General features: G+C 43.5%; 1 protein-coding gene across 1 annotated transcript in view; it reads left to right on the top strand.

Annotated features, from left to right (window-relative positions):
- L1CAM (L1 cell adhesion molecule) overlaps positions 1-18,100 on the top strand; it is a 245,188-nt gene that overhangs the window by 120,340 nt on the left and 106,748 nt on the right. The window contains exon 2 of the mRNA XM_066580774.1: positions 13,483-13,628. Coding sequence (XP_066436871.1) covers positions 13,538-13,628 — 91 coding nt within the window. The 5' untranslated portion in view covers positions 13,483-13,537. The remainder of the gene's footprint in view (positions 1-13,482; positions 13,629-18,100) is intronic.

Raw genomic sequence — 18,100 nt, 5'->3', positions numbered from 1 at the left:
GACAATGCACAAGACAAACATAAAACATATATGCTGAGGTGCTGGAGGGGACCCCAAACTCTGGGCCACTACACTATACACATAGACAATGGTCAGGTTGAGCGGTATAGTGGCTAAATCGGTATGACTGCAGGAGCTGGTTGATTATGGCTAGCAGGGATTGCAGTCAGTAGGACAGGGAGCATGTTATCAGGCGGAGTACAGAGGGGTTTGGTTTAGGGTATATGGTATGCCTCCCTGAAGAGGTGCGTTTTTAGAGCACGTCTGAAGATGTGTGAGCCAGGGATTGCGCGGATAGTTTGGGGTAGTGCGTTCCAGAGGACTGGTGCTGCTCTGGAGAAGTCTTGGAGGCGGGAATGACAGGTTCGAATTAAAGGGGCACTTAGTCTGATTTCGTTAGCGGAGCGGAGGACCAGGGCTGGGTGGTGGATTGAGATGAGGGAGGCGATATAGGGGGGCGCTGCGCTATGGAGGGCTTTGTAAGTGAGGGTGGTGAGTTTAAATAGAATTCTGATGAGCAGCCAGTGCAGTGACCGGCACAGGGCAGAGGCATCAGGTAGCGGCTGGACAGGAAGATGAGCCTGACTGCCACATTCAGGATGGATTGGAGAGGGCAGAGTCTGGCGCAGGAGAGGCCGATCAGCAACAAGTTGCAATAATCAAGCCTAGAGTGGATGAGGGCATAGATCTATCTATCTGTCTGTCTGTCATGCTTGTGTGAAGGAGCCCTAAGTGATATGCTATCTCACAGCTACTGAAATCACATCTACACTCCTCAGTACTGCTGCATACTGTCTTTTGCAATGCTGTTATTTCTCTGTGTGTGTTACAGAGAGCCAAAGAAAAGAATCTGCTGTGTTCTCCATGTACAGTGTATAGAAGACATCATAGTAGTTTATCTCCACCCACCAGGTCAAAAAAGGCTGAAAATGAGATATCAAGCATGCAGAGGGGGTGATAAACTGGTGATAAAATCAGGATACAAATCATATAATGGCCAGAAATAGTGTTATACCTTTTGTACACAAGACAGCTTACACTGATTAATGTGAAAGTGCTGGTCCACTTTATTTCACCAATGCATTTGTGATGAAAACAGATTAGAATGGGAAAGAGACAGAATCGTCGCCAGTCGTTCTCTCAGCCTAATCTCTCTTGTCCTACTTTTTGAGACTTTCTCATATTTGCCAAACCCCCAAAAAACACAACAACTTGAAATCCATTAGCAATAATCAGTCCAGGACCTCATTAAATTTTCAGCAGTGGCTGTAGAGAACATATGGTGGAAAGTAGAGATTGTAGAAGACAGCTGTCTGCATCCTGCATCAGAAGACTCTCGAATTTCATAGAAATCTTTTCATGATCTGCCCTACAGTATTCTCCAAATCACTACTGGGCCCTGATGAGGATTCTGTCTGATGTCCAACCATTCCTTATCTGCTACCCTGATGAAGTGTGTTAGTTTGTTATCTTCAATTCATTCAATGGCCAACGTGAAGAATTCTATTTTTCCTTGGTTTTCTTAAAAATTGTATATACACTGAACATTCACTGCATTAGGAGCTCCTACTCAATAATGGGTTGGTCTGCCTTTTTGGGTGATCACGGTTATCAGACATTGGGGAACAGATTCCACAAGGTGGGGAACATTATCCATACTCAACTCAACCTATACCCGTTGCAGCAGCTCTGTCAGTTGGCGCACATTTTGCAGATCTCACAGCCCTTTTCAGCATATTCCAAATACGTTCAATGGGGTTACAGTCTGCTGAGTTTGGGGGCCAAGGCAATGTGGATCATTGTTTTGTTCTTCCAATCACTCTCTAGTGATCCAAGCTCAACGACATAGAGTGTTGCCATGTTAATAAATGGCACTGTGGTCAGGAAAGACTTCCTGAAGATATGAGTGCAGAGGGTCAGGTAACAGGTCTCTGTAGCATTCACCATTGAAGGATTGTGGTATGATGCCAGTGGTCCTTGGCCATGCCAGGAAAGTGTTCCCAGACTATTAACCTGTCACCAACGGTGCTCCCATGGGACACGGCTTCATGTTGTTTACGCCAGATGTAGACTCGGCCATCCTTATGGTTCAGCAGGAAATGGAATTTGTAACTCTAGTCAACCTTCTACCACATGTCCAAGGTCCACTGCCATCTTTCCTGGGGCCATGTAAAGCATTGTTGTCAATGATGCGGGGTGCGATATGTTTTATTGTCCCATTAAAACCAATTGGTGATGTGTTCTGTGTTCGAGATTTGTGCGGCTCGCAACGCACAAATCTCACATGGGTTTTTGGCCATGTGAAACCGGCTAGACTTTTAGGCAATGACTGTTGTAACACCACTTTATCCTGAAATATTTAGAATTACTGCGTGATATTGTCCATAGGAATTCATTGCTCTACTGTATGTCACGGATGAGCCTATTAATGCTGCGCAACAACGCAGCACAGAAGTAGTGGTCTGCACTGCTGTCACGTCTGGGTCCTGGGTTTGAATGTCACAGGAGTCACATATGCGTGACTTGTGTATGCTCTTCTCATGAAGCAATACAATGACACTTTGTGAGAATTCAGCAAGGGTTTCACACCAGTTTCTCCACATTTTGGTGCTTTTTTTGCGCAGATGTATGTGACTTTTTTGGATTTTACCTCACGCTCGCTATTTTTCTTAAAGATCTGAAGGTTTTTTAGGCTGTATTCACATGAATGATTTTCACGTTTGAGTTTTGTCCAATTGTGAGGACAGAACCTGCTTGTGAAAAGAACCCATTCATTTGAAAGTGTTAGTTCACATGAGCGATCCTTCAATCGGACTGATGGCTGATGGACCAAGTTTGAAAAATCTCTACAGGTGATATTTTTGGATTTTTGGGCAATTCTTGTTAAAGAATCACCCATTATTTTCTATGACAGTGAAAAAAAAGCATTGCACTCATATTCCATTCAATTTGCATGGGAGTGCGATGCATTTTTTACCATTTCAAGTATTGGAAAAACATGCAATTTTTCTTCATAAGTGTGAAAAATGTGCATAAAAAATATATAAGCATTGTGCGTTTTTAATACCAAAACGCATTGTATAGGGTGGTAATGTTGTTGGTTAATGAGTGCAATGTAGATTAGATTTTCACAGACCTACATCACAGTCGCCCGTATGAATACAGCCTGAGGCCGGTGCACACTTACTATGTGTATGAGTTGCGCCCAAGATGTTCTGCCGCGACTCGCATTGGGCACCACATAGACAGTTCACACATTCACATGCATTTGCATGTTCTAAATCTTGTCTATGATATGTTTTTTCACACGGACCACCAGTCTGTGTGAAACTATGGCAGTGTGCATAGCCTCATAGGCAATAATGGGTCCTTGTGCTGTCTGTTAAATTAAAACTGACAGCACATGCAACCAAATATGCAAGTGTGCCAAAATCCTTAGTGAGAGCTAAGTATGGCCTCCCAAGACTTGACAGAGTTACTATATTTTATGATGGAAATCAGCATGAATTATAGGGTGGACCTATACCGTACTCTGGTGCCCGGACACCAATAGATGCTCAAAGTTTATTAAGAAGCATGCAAATGGTAATACATTTATCACATCTTACTCTAACATCCTACATCACGTATAAGATGCTGGTTTTGAAGGGTTTTTCTTGGACTAGGATATTGATGATCTGTCTGTCCTCCAAATACATATCTAATCTAATATCTGATCAGTGGGGGTCCACCTAACAGGACCCTTGCTAATCAGCTGCTTGAAGAGGCAGCAGTGCTCAAGTGAACGCCATGGCCTCTTCACATTCATTTTTCACATGGCCTTTCAACAGCTCAGTCCCATTCAAGTCAATGGGGTTGAGTTACTATACCAGGCACAGCTGCTGTGAAATGATTGGTGCTGTGCCTGGCATGCAATGAAGGGGCTGCAACATTCTGCTGAGCGCCACAACAGCTGATCGGTGAGGGTGGCAGGAGTCGGACCCCGACTGATCGGGTATTGATGACCTATCCCAAGGATAGGTCATCAATATCCTTCGTCCAGGAAAAACCTTTGATGAATTCCCCATCTTCGAGTGAAAAAAACCCTGCACTGACATTTAGGGAACTCTGACATTTTCCCATTCTCACCCTCTGACATTTAATATAAAAAAAAACAGCCTCAACATAAAATGCTTAAAATCCCATATAACAAAAGTCTACTGGAGTCACAGACAATAATACAACAAGCAAGAAAATAAAACCGTCAGCGGCCACACGGGGTTAGCGTTATATGGCTCTTTTGTTCCTTATCCCCTCCTCCAGCTCCTTCCACTTAAATCAGGTGAGGGCCTAAAGTGCTACCACTTAGCGGAGCCAGCTCAGAGCTTATTCCTTGTGTTACTTGCTGGATATTTGGGGGAGGGAAGTGGAAGGAGATCAATACAGTTTGTCTATGAGCGGCATTATAAAGGAATTCGGTTCAGAAGCGAAAATGAGCTCCATATTTATTAATGAAGAGTCATGGCCAAGTTTTGAATAGAGATCTGGCGAAGTTTAGGCAAAGAGGTTTATTACAGAAATAGAAAAGAAAATAGTAAATAGTAACATTAAAAGTAACATGCTGTACAAAAAAACACAATAAAAACAAATAACATTAACTAAACTACAAATACAAAAGAATATGAGAGTGAAAAACATTGAAGCAATAAGATAGAAAAAGTATACTTAATGCATTTTCAGCGGCCAGTGTTCTCTCATTACCTGTGATGTGAGTAAGGGCTTATTCACAGAAGTGTATATCGGCCGCCGTTTTCATGGCTGGCTAATATACACTACCATCTGAGCTGTCGTCACCCTTCCTTCCCCCTCACCAGCTCTCTGCCTCTCTCCTCCCCCCCAGCTGTTTGCAATGGGAGGGGGCAGGGTGGAGCTAAGCTCCTGTCCTCCCCTCGCCCCTTGTCCGCAACCAGCAATGGGAGGAAGCGGAGCTTAGATCTGCCCCCGTCCCGCCCCCCCAAATTGCAAACAGACAGAGGGGAGGAGAGAGGCAGAGAGTCGCTGAAGGGGGAGGGAAGGCAGCTCAGATGGTAGCGTGATGGTAGAGGGAAGACAGCTCAGATTGTAGCGCCTGGCCGGCTATCTTCCTGGCCGGATTATGGCCGCTGCCATAGACTCCTATAGGAGCCAATGACAGCGGCTGGAGAAGGGAATTTAGCAGCATTACTGCTAAAGTCCCTCCCCCTTCTCTTCTCCTCTCCGCTCCTTGCCGCTGTTTGCATTGGGAGGGGTGGGAGCTCAGCACACTAGCCCGCGCCCCATTCCGCCTCCTCCTCTTGCAGAGAGCCGGCAAGGGTGGAGGGAAGTGGAAGAAGAGCTAAGCTGTCTCCCCCCGCCCCACGACATATACGCCGAGCCTGCGCATCAAATGGTATCGTATATCGGTCTACGCTCGTGTGAATAAGCCCTTAGGCCTTATTGACATGACTATATATATATATATATATATATATATATATATATATATATATATATATATATATATATATATATAGCTAATTTAATTGCATCTAAAAATCACGACTGAATTGCATCTGAAGCGTTGGATTCCAATGTATTCATTTAGACGAACAATTTCTGGGCATGTAAAAAATATGTGCGTTGAAAAATAGCACATCGGTGGCCATTTTTGGCTGACTATTTTACACGCAGTCTTGCCCCATCTTTTGCTGAGATACGCTGGAAGCTCCAATAGGGAGTTTAGCTGTGTCCGCTGCTCGGAAAAGAAGACAGCTGTCTTTATTTACGCATGAGAAGTCATTCCGAGAATTTCTGCCGATTATAGGATTTCCACGCTGTAGTGTATTTTCTTGCTCGCCGCAGCCGCCCATGTTAACGGATGAGAAAACGCTAATTCAGATTGGGACTTGATCAAGGCTATTCTTCTTTCATGTAATTCTTGGACGCGTGGGAGATTGTAAAAACACATACGGTCATGTGAAAGAGGCCCTAAAGAGATTTTCCAGGAAGTGCCCGCTGTCAGCACTAGGGTACACATGGGTCAGAGTGGAAGCCACTGCTCTGACCGATATGTAGTGGTTAGAGATGAGCGAGCATACTCGCTAAGGACAATTACTCGATTGAGCATTGTCCTTAGCGAGTATCTCCCCGCTCGAGAGAAAAGATTCGGCTGCCGGCGCGGGTGACAGGTGAGTTGCGGCAGTCAGCAGGGGGAGAGAGGGGGAGAGAGATCTCCCCTCCATTCCTCCCCACTCTCCCCCGCAGCTCCCTTCCCGCCGCCGGCAGCCGAATCTTTGCTCCCGGGTGGGCAGGTACTCGCTAAGGGCAATGCTCGATCGAGCAATTGCCTTAGCGAGTATGCTCGTTCATGGTCGATGCCTGTAATTGCAGGTTTGGGTCTCATTGAAATCAATGTCTGCTGCACCTGCAATTACAAGCTGGCTAAACACGAGATTATGATTTTTCCAGTGTGCGGCCGATCAGTCGTCTGTTGGATTCTTTGTATAAATGATCTCACCAACAATACACACGACCAGACTGGCAGATCAGAGAGATAGTTTAAAAAGGAAAGTGAAGTTTCACAATGTAGCAGATTCGGCTGATCATGCTGCACACATTTTCCGCTGCGAATCCTGCTGCGTGTAACATGCAGATTTTGACACAGATTTCACCCACCCTTATTGAAGAAGTGAAATCTGCGCTGAAAATCCATATCATAAATTGACATACTATCGATTGAAAATCTGCACCCCAGGTCAATTTCAGCAGTTTTTCTCCTCCAGCGGCACGTGGGCTTAAATTTCACTAATTCTCTGTAATGCACTGCCTCACAGAGAAAACACCACATCATGGAGAAAAGCTCAAAATGAGACAAAACTCAATACAGAGATGGAGGAGTAAGTTCGGAACAATCGATTCTAATTTCAAACAATTACAACTCTTTTCCGACTCGGTAAACAGGATGATCAGTAAGGAGCGGAGCACCATGTTGGGCAACACACTTGTTAATGTGATGTGGCATCAATTTAATTATTTAATGGGGGCTTGAATGCTGTCCTGGGGTGTAATGACCATGTGGTATTGAGCAAAGTCCATAGTTCATTCTCATTACAAGTTTGTGGGAGAGCCACGTCCGGTTGAGACTCTGATGTATACTAGAGGCAAGGGCATAACTATAAAGGGTGCAGGGGATGCGGTTGCACCTGGGCCCAGGAGCCTTAGGGGGCACATAAGGCCTCTCTTCTCCATATATGGAGCCAGTACTATGAATAAAGCATTATATTTGGGGGCCCTGTTACAGGTTTTGCATTGGGGCCCAGAAGCTTCAAGTTACGCCTCTGATAGAGGTGTTGATGCTGAGGGCACCCCAAATCATGACTCCACATTGACAAGTTGGGTGGTGCTCCAAACTGGCAGTCCGATTGTCACATCGCCTCCAGAGCCTCGCTTGGTGATCATCATTGCTGAGTCGTATTCTCAATTAGTTGTTAAACAGCCCGCTCTACAGTCCATCTCACCGGATAGGTCTGGAGTGACACCACTGTTCTCGACGATGGTGCGGTATGAGGGGTGGTCTTCACAGCAGACAGCATGACCGAACATCTGCTTCTGCCAATCAATGTGAAACTGTCATAGTCATCCAAATCTGTCTGTAGACTCCACAGAATGTCGCCTCCTGTAGACTGTGGAGCCGGGACTATATGATGCCGGAGACGCCGATCTGTGCATTGTGAGATTTCTCTTGGTGCTCCAGTCCGTCTAAGACCAACTGGCTTTAATAAACTTGTCTGTTTGATGAAATAGCTCTTGATGGTAGTTTGAGGCATTTTCACTCCTTAACCCCTTAGTGATTAGTGTATTTTTTGCTGTAAGGACCAAGCAATTTTCATTGAGGGCTTGTTTTTGGGGGGTGGCAAGTAGTATTTTGTAATGGTAGCACTCTGGGATAGATATAGTGTGGTGTATAACTTTAATAAAAATTTTGGGGGGATTTTTCCCCAGAAATTCCACTGTTGTTTTGGGGTTTTCTTTTTAAGGTGTCCCCCTTTCGGTAAAAACAACATGCTAACTTTCTTATCCAGATTTGCATGATTACTGCAATACCAAGTTTATATAGATTTAAAATTTTTTTTTACTACTTTTGTCTCCATCACCGCATTCTAAGTGACTATTTACACGGCCATAGGCGATTTGCATGCCGGCACCGTAAAAACCTGAATGCAAAGGGCCTGGTGTATATACACTGAGGCGGCAATGCCGTAGGGCCTGGGGAGACATTCCGCCTTCCCTCCCTCTCGCCGGCTCACCTCCTCTCTTTACCCCTCCACAGCCAGCAATGGGAGGGGTGGAGCTTATCTCTGCCCCCCCCCCCCCATTGCAAAAAGCTGCAACGGGCGGAGAGGAGAAGAGAAGGGGAGGGAGTTTAGCAGTCACGCTGCTAAACTGCCTCCCACCTCCCTTCTCTTGCAGCTAGCATAGGCTCCCATAGGGATCTAGGCAGCTGCCACCACTGCCATGATAGTGGTTGGGCGCTTTCACACCGCGGGAATACGCCCCTGTGCACTCATGCATTGTAAGCCAATACATCAGAGGGGCGGCGTATATTGGCTGGGGCATTAAAACCTGACCGATGTACACCCGTGTGAATAAGACCTAAGACCAATAGCAATTATTTTTTCCGGCAAGGGAGTTGTGTGAAAGCTTGTTTTCTGTGGGAAGAGTTGTAGCTCTTTTTGGTACTATTTTGAGGTGCACATCACTTTTGGATTACTTTTTATTGTGTTTTTGGGGGGCAAACACAAAAAAAAATTAGAATTCGGCATTAGTTTTTTAAATTATTTTTACAGTGTTCTAAATGTGCCATAAATAGCATAAATATCATTCTATTGCCTATGTCGTTATGAGCACGGTAATACCTATTATGTTACTTTTTTTTTTTTTAATTGCCATTTTATCCATTTAAAACAGATTTTTGTAGTGAAAGATGTGCATTTTTTTACAGGATCTTTTTCTTTAAATTAAACTTTATTGAACTTTTTTTGATAATATTTTTTAGCCCCTCAATTGAAGTTGCAATTGTTGAGTCGTTAGAATTGTGCACTGCTTTCCTTGTGTAGTGCATTCTACTAAGCCTATGAAAGCAGCCTATTGGAATCTGCCAGAAGCAGGTTCTGATAAGCTGACTGAAGGCCCATTTACAGGCAAAGATAATTGTTCAAAAGATTGTTTTGCATAAGCTGCTAATGGACACTAATTTCCATTAGCAGCTTATCATTTTTATTTGCATGTAAATGAGCCTTCAGAGATGTATGCTGAGAACAGCAGGTTGCCTGTTCTCTGCATTCAGCTCCTTTGTTCTGCCATGGTGCTGCAAGCTTAATACAATGTAATCAGCGATCCCGTGGAGAATACAGCACCATAGCCAGTAAACACAGCATGCGGTCTGTGTTATCTTCTCTCCGGCTGAACGATGGATGTTATGCTCACCTAAAAATCATCGTTCAGCTGAAGAGTGAAAGATGGGTGCATTTACATACAACGATTATTGCTCAAACGATGGCTTTTGAGCAATAATCATTGCATGTTAATGGGCAATTACTTAGCAGACATGGAGGCATTTGTCAGGGTTCCGGCTGCCATGAGAGCTTATCAGTACCTTGTAATTGCACTACAAATTGCCGATGGGTGACAGAAAAAGGTGCCCACCTGTCATCTGCTTACATGCTGCTGTTGCTATTGACTGTGGCATATTATGGGTTAAACTGCTAGGATCTGAGGTTTCTGGCAGCTAGAGAAGGAGCTCGACTGTCAGTAGTCAGCCAAGCTACCGCCTTTAAAAAATGTATGTGCAGGTGTGAAAGTAGCCTTAGTAGGGTCAGTAAAAAGACATATTGGCTGTTACTAAGGGGTTAATCTTTATCCAAAAAAAAAGGATAAAATAGGTCAGCACTTTCCAATAGAAACTTATAGGTGCTCGTTAAATTATGGCTGTAACATACAATAGAAGAAGACCAAAAAGTGGCAGCAGCACGCAGAATACATTTCTAGATATACACTGATAGTAGATGTATTTTTCTTGCTGTTGCCACTTTTTGGTTTCTGTTAATCTTTATCCAGACAGAAAATCAAGAACACAAACCAATTTCCGTGGGCGTAATAACATATCCAAAGTTATCTGCACAGACTGTTATTTCCCTTTTATCACACTCCCAGATCACGTGATTGGCCGGAAACGGCATCCGTTCTCGTTACTTGTTCGTCTGATTATACCATGAAAATTGCATAATGCGGCAACAAAACCTTCATAATGGGCCATTTGTGCCATTAGACCTGGCAGTCCAAAAATGCACAAAATGTATTCCAGTGGCTAACATTGGATGATAACTTTGCTCCAAACTCATGCCCCCTACTGGATGGCTTACACAATTAATCGGCACAATTTTGGTGCACGTTGTCACATTCCAGACAGACTCCCAGAGTCCCTTTCCTCCTAAGCCATGTCCTCCCACATTTAGATACGTGGCTTGTGCAGCACAGAGCATCTTTGCCGAGGGCGAATGGCAACCTACCGTAGCCAAGACTCTGACCAGTGCCATAACACAAAGGCTGCAGAGGCTTCAATTGAAACTGGGACCCTATACCTCAACCTCCTAGCAGGCATGTCATATGGGTATTGGTCATACACGGTCAGGTATCATATCCTCGGCACTGGGATCCAGAGGCTATAACTCTGTTTTCTTATTTGGAAACACATATCCATCTGCTCTGCAGTAAGTTATGTTGTTGCTTTCTCCGTGTTACTCCTACATATACAGAATGTAGTCAAACACACGATCCAGCGCTATATCTCAATACTGGTTTCCTATATAGAAACAACAATAGTGTACTTGAATAGCACATGGGCCTCTTGGGGCTCCGGAACATAATTTCCAATTGGTGTTGTAGCCCCTGTAAGAGATAGAGAGTATCAGAAATCTGCTTTCTGCGATTCTCCAAGTCCTGTGGGAGCGCTGCTATGACTGAAGTAAGAAAGTACTCAAAGTGGCCTCCTTCTGCTTAGATACATGCATGGAGCCATTGTTGGACCTGTGTTCATTCCAGAGACTCTCAACGCGGAATCTACTGAATCTCCTACAGACGATGGTGGATGACTTCCTGGGTGATCTGCCTGCAGAAGGAGGACACTTCTAGTACACTTTCCTAACTTGGAAAGACGTGCAATTGGTTTTTTTCTCAAGAACTGTAACAAAAATTTGAAATCCATGTTCTGGGGTCCCTAGGGGCCCGTGCACCATACCATCATGTAGCACATGCATGCCTGCCTATTCAAGTACACTACTGGTATTACAATATAGGGCACCAGTAGTGAGATCTAGCGCCGGATCCGGATTTTTGACTACACCTTGCATAAGATAATGTCTGCAGTTCCAATACCAGCTCTGTACCCGTGATAACCCACATGTCAGCCGGCTCTATACAGCTTATTGACTGGCCCTAATTTTGCAAATAGGACTGAACATTAGTAAGGTTTTATGGAGGCATGTGGTGCCTGTGTGAGTGCATGATCTCAGCTGGCACCCTGGGCTCTTAGTCATTTACCCATCTCCCCGGGAGACTCACTATGTCTGGCAGACATGGATGTCTCAGGAGAAGCCGAGGGTTTTTTTTGTTCCATAATTAAAGAGACCTGTTTTCTTTCATTCTTCTATGTAACAGACAGAGTAGGAAGAATGCAGACAGCGCGAGCGCCGCGTCTCTCCTCCTCCACATTACATTGCAGATTATCTATCACCCATCCATCCAATTGATATGACGTAGCCTAGAACTGCGCCTATTCTACACCGTATCACGTGATCCTATAGAAGCACACATGTGTTTTTGTATGTAAATACAGGGACTTATTTGATGTAAACTCATAGCAAAGACGCAACAAATACAGGGTAAGGGTTGGCTTCAGAGAAACGTATGCGCAATTGTGCACGTTTTAGCGCAACATATTAGCACAGTGAAGTAGTTTGATTTGCCCTCGCAGGGCCTGTTCACATACGTGTGCAAAACAGCCCCACCCTGATTTAAAAGACTATTGAGGTCCAGATATGTTCTGTTTTTAATGGAATTGCGCAGCGTATTGCATTTTTGCACACATTTGCACACCTCCCATAGACTTCTCTGAGGGTCTTTGCTGCGCAATACTCAGAAAGATAGAGCAGGTCCTATTTCCTTGAGTGCAGAACATGCTCATTAGACCGAATCCATTGACATCAATGGGTTCTATTCTCTGTGCATTGCTCGCGCGTATCTTACACATGCAAAAACGTGTGCAAATGAGGTCATCTTATACTCATATGGACCTCATTAGGCTAAAAAACCCTTTAAATCATGGAAGGCATGTGTCGCATGTGAACCAGCCCTTTGTGCACAAAACATGCAAAAGCTACCTTGTTTACTGCAGAAATACGTTGCACTTAATCATGTACAATTGCGTATATAGTGGTCTGAAAATGTCCCAATTCAAAACAAAAGGTGCAAGAGAAAAGCTGATTTCCTCACACAGATGTAGCAAATGTTAACTTGACATTTAACTTGAATACTATGTACTATACTGTTGTAAATCTAATTATCATGTTGCATGGGTCATGTTAACAATTGCTACATCTGTACATGAAGGGACCCACAGTAGCCAGAAGGATATGAAAAGTTAGAAGAACTCTTCAAGTTTTAATGCACCTTAGAGATGTTGGATGTGGTGCGCTTGGTGCGCTTCTATCTTTTCATGCCATTCTGACTGTCAGTTAATGTATGAAGAAATCCGCTTTACCTCTGCCTCATTCTTCCTGAATGTAGGCTGTAGCATTGGCTTATAAACTATAGGACATATATGTACATATTAGGAGGCTTTTTGTTACATGCATGTAGTATGGCACCTATTCAATCATGTGGGACCATGTTTTATGCTGTCTGTGATGCATCCATAAAAATACAGACATAAGAAGCATACAAAATATGGCTATGTGAATGAGCCCTAAAGTGTAAGGGGGGAAGGGGGGGGGGGCGGGGCGCTAACTTGATGATGATGTTCCCAGACAAATAAGCTGCTGCCACAGGTGTCTATCTATCTAATCTATCTATCTATCTATCTATCTATCTCATGTCTATCTATCTATCTCATATCTATCTATCTATCTATCTATCTCATGTCTATCTATCTATCTATCTATCTTTCATAATGTACAGCTGAACTACTTTTCATATTATCCATATAGCACCATCATATTCCTCTGCTCTGTATACAGCGCTGAATCCTTCACATACCTTCAATTTGCACTGGAAATATGATGTGTTGCAACTGCAAGCTACAAAGAGTTAAATCTAACACCTCTCCCGTCTCCTCCCCTTGCTCAGCATCTGCAATGTACTTGCAAGGAAAGGAGGGTCTAAGACGCGGGCTGTGATTTCTGTCACTCATCTCCTTTCTCTCTCTGACAGGTGGATCCCTTTCTATTAAGTCATCCTGGGCTTGTAAAGACAAGGAACCTCTGCTATGTCTCTAGCACCAACCTCATGTTTTCTGGGGACTTTCTTAGTTCTCCTTCTCTGCAGCAACATCCAAGCATTGGATTTACCTAAAGACTGTGAGTAAACTGCTTCCAACCCCCAACACCTGTCTCTGTTTCTTGTGTGTGCTCTGACCCCGCTGCATGGCATGGATACAGCGTCTGTACAAAGTAACGGCATATGCATTATCTTCCACAGAGACTTGCACAATAGCACAAGGACTGTCCTGTGACTGCAATGCACACATCCACCACTAGTCTTACATTCAGCACCAAGGCCAGCTCACTGGAAGGGGCAGGGCTGCAGCCTTCCAGGACAGGAAGCCTTCAGCACCTTGGTCAGCTCCTGACTATAGACAGGCAGCAGGTGTAACACTTGTCAGTAGCTCCCTTCCCTCCATAGGGGGAATCTAATGTATGCAGGACCACAGCTTATTCCCTGTATGTATCTATACATAACACTGTAGCAGAGCTGGATGTGTTAACTAAATGAACACTGAACTTTCAGTTTTAACTCATGACTCTCCAGCCTCAGTTTGGACATTTCAGGATGTCTTCAGTATTAATTGCTAATTACTAACATTTAATATACTTGTTATTATAAATTCTTTCTATCAGCTCAGTCCTTAACAATAAGAGAGTCCACTAATACTGCAATAAAATATCTATCTATCTCATATCTATCTATCTCATATCTATCTATCTATCTCATATCTATCTATCTATCTATCTATCTATCTATCTCATATCTATCTATCTATCTCATATCTATCTATCTATCTATCTATCTATCTATCTCATATCTATCTCCTATCTATCTATCTATCTATCTATCTATCTATCTCATATCTATCTATCTATCTATCTATCTATCTATCTATCTATCTATCTCATATCTATCTATCTATCTCATATCTATCTATCTATCTATCTATCTCATATCTATCTATCTATCTATCTATCTATCTATCTCATATCTATCTATCTATCTCATATCTATCTATCTCATATCTATATCATATCTATCTATCTATCTATCTATCTCATATCTATCTATCTATCTCATATCTATCTATCTCATATCTATATCATATCTATTTATCTCACATCTATATCATATCTATCTATCTCATATCTATCTATCTATCTATCTATCTATCTATCTATCTATCTATCTATCTATCTCATATCTATCTATATCTATCTATCTATCTCATATCTATCTATATCTATCTATATCTATCTATCTATCTATCTATCTATCTATCTCAAATCTATCTATATCTATCTATCTATCTATCTATCTCTCATATCTATCTATAAATTTATCTATCTATCTATCTCATATCTATCTATCTATCTATCTCATATCTATCTATCTCATATCTATATCATATCTATTTATCTCACATCTATATCATTTCTATCTATCTCATATCTATCTATCTATCTCCTATCTATCTATCTATCTATCTCATATCTATCTATATCTATCTATCTATCTATCTATCTATCTCATATCTATCTATATCTATCTATCTATCTATCTATCTATCTATCTATCTATCTCATATCTATCTATCTATCTATCTATCTATCTATCTATCTCATATCTATTTATCATCAGTATATTTATGAAGACTAGTACTTCAGAGTTCTGGCCTACAATAGTCAAAAATTATGACGAACATTATAATTTGCAACTTCTGACCGGTTTAAGTCATCATCAGGAAACTTTTCTAAGAGGTGGAAGGGCTTGTTAAAAAAGGGGGTGTGGCCTAACAGGGCTATCAGATGTATTGTAATTTATGCCAGAATCTATTGTTAATTATCACTCACATTTACAACAACTCATAGCTGGCATAAATTTCAGTCTGACATCACATGGCCACAAATGAATTAAGATGCTTCCCCCTTATGGCACTTATGCCTGTGCAAATGTTACTTAAGGTACCTTTACATGGGGCAAGTATCACCCAAATAATCACTTTAAACAACTATTTCCGGTGACAGTTGTCCCATATCCACAGCTCCCAACAGGGCAGTGAGCGAGAAATCGCTTAGTACTTGCCAGTCATTCTGTTTCACTAATATGAAGCGACGAGCGAGCAACTTCTATCTTAGGGATTAAATAGACAGATGCATGCGCTGATATGTTTGCCACTATGGAGCATATTAGCACATGAACCAGTGGTTTTTTTTTGACTACTTATATTCCGCATTATTATGTGCGTTTGAAAAAAAAAAGTTGAAAGCTAGGTCATACCCTATCTTTCTTGCATGTAGAAAAACTACGTGCGAGAAATGTAGAGTTAGGGCGCCCACCCACTGGCGATTTTTTTCCCTGCGCAATTCGCAGCATTTTTTTCTCTGCAGGGGTCTATGGGACTTGTAATGTTAAAATCGCAATCGTGCAAAATCGCGATTTCGCGGTAAATTGCGATTTTGCGCGATCGCGATTTTAACATTACAAGTCCCATAGACCCCTGCAGAGAAAAAAATGCTGCGAATTGCGCAGGGAAAAAAATCGCCAGTGGGTGGGTGCCCTAAGGCTTTATTCCCACGAGCGCATATCGGCCGCTGTTTTTACAGGCCGGCTGATATATGCTACGTTGGGAGAGAAAAATCTAGTGAACGGGTGCACAAATCAAATGTTTGTGCGTCCGTTAAGATAGCCTGGTAAGCCCGGCGCAAATGCGCTGAGCTCACCATACCATCGCCCATTTCCCCTCCCTCCCCATTGCAGGCTTACCTCTCGTTTTTCCCTGGTCATTCAGTGCAATGGGAGGGGGCAGGACGGGGGTGGAGCTAAGCACCAGTCCGCACCGCGTCCTTCCATTGTTGGCTATGGTCAAGGGGCAGGGAGAGGGTGGGTGCTTAGCTTCGCCCATGTCCCGCCCCTAGTCCACTGCCATCAATGGGAGGGGGCGGGACGGAGCAGCACTTAGCTCTGCCCCCATCCTGCCCCCTCCCATTGCACAGAATAAGCAGGGAGGAATGAGAGGTGAGCCTGCAGGGAGGGGGTAGGAGAGCGTGGCTGCTAAACTCCCTCCCACCTACTGCCGCTGCCATGGGCTCCCATAGGAGCCCATGCAGCGGCCGACGTATTCCAGCCCAAAACATAGTTCCAGGACTATGTTTTGGGCCCGACGTAAAAACGCCCAGCACTATATTGGCATGGGTGTTTTTAGGTCTCACAAATACGCCCATGTGATCTGATGCATTGGAATCCAATGCATCAGATCACAGCGCATATCGGCCGGCCGTGAAAACGCACGACCGATAAGCGCTTGTGGGAAAGAGCCCTAAGTCCTATTTTCTCTGGTGAGAATCTCGATAGTAAGGACAAAACCATTGAAATCAATGGTTTAGTTTCATCCCGTTTTGTGGCCGTGATTTTTAAGAAGCCCTCAGTGTAAACAGGAGTCTTTCAATCCTTGAATGACTTCCCTATGAATGGACGCTCCACCTCCATTCAGTCGGCAACTAATTCTCTAGTGTGAAAGCACAAGACTGATAGTCGCTGGCTCAGCTGTTGGGCGCTAATGCACCTTTAGTCCGCTTTCACACAGGCGTTAGCAAAATGTCATATTCGAAATCTTACCGCAATTTCGAGAGCATTTTCAAATGCATTGCATAGCGTTCGACAGCGTTTTTAATGCTCCCCATCATTGGGATTTGTGATGAGGAGCGTTAAAAAGCACTTAAACACATAAAAATAGAGCAGACAGTGCCCGAAAATCATGGTGTTAGAAACGCAGTGCTAAACGCTATAAAAAGCAGGCTGTGTGAGATCAGCCTTAGGGCGGACACTCACTAGCGATATTTTCTTTCTTGCACTGCGAGAGCACGAGAAAACTCTCGCCTTGCAGCGCAAGAAAGACACCAGAATAGAACCGGCATATCGCTAGTGCTTTCAATGGGGCTGTGGCAGAAGTCCGCGGCATTCTCCATCTCTTTTCAATGGGGCTAGCGTTGCTATCGCTGGCCCCATTGAAAAGACTGGCGATATCCTGGCGTGATGCCGTTTTTTTTCTCGCACTGCGCTGCGAGACTTTACCTTTACTCTCGCAGCGCAGTGGAGAAAAACACGCCAGTGGGTGTCCGCCCTTAGGCCTTATTCACATGACTATATGCGTTCTTACGCTCGCCGCATCATGGGCAATAATCGCATTTATGAAGAATAGCCGCAGTCAAGTCCCGATCTAAAGTAGCGTTTTCTTGTCCATTCACACGGTGGCGTATCAGCGGAAAAATACACTGCTGCGCGGAAATCCCTCGCTTGGCAGAAAACGTCGGAATTACTATTAATGCTTACATAAAGCCAGCTGTCTTCCTTTCCCAGCGTTGGACGCAGTCCCTTCCACTCCCTTTTTTTTCAGCTACCGTAGAAGTCTAAGGGAGCTTCCAGCGTATCTCAGCAAAAGATGGGGCAAGACCTACCTTCTAATGCACTGTATAAATTCAGCCGACATTTGCGGTCGCCGATGTCCTATTATTCCCGGTACAATCTTTTTACGTGGCTAAAAATCGCTCAATTGAATAAATAC

This window comes from Eleutherodactylus coqui, chromosome 10 (genome assembly GCF_035609145.1).
Source record: "Eleutherodactylus coqui strain aEleCoq1 chromosome 10, aEleCoq1.hap1, whole genome shotgun sequence".
NCBI classification, from domain to species: domain Eukaryota; kingdom Metazoa; phylum Chordata; class Amphibia; order Anura; family Eleutherodactylidae; genus Eleutherodactylus; species Eleutherodactylus coqui.
The sequence above is the reverse complement of the archived record's forward strand: the minus strand, read 5'-3'. Positions and strand labels throughout refer to the sequence as shown.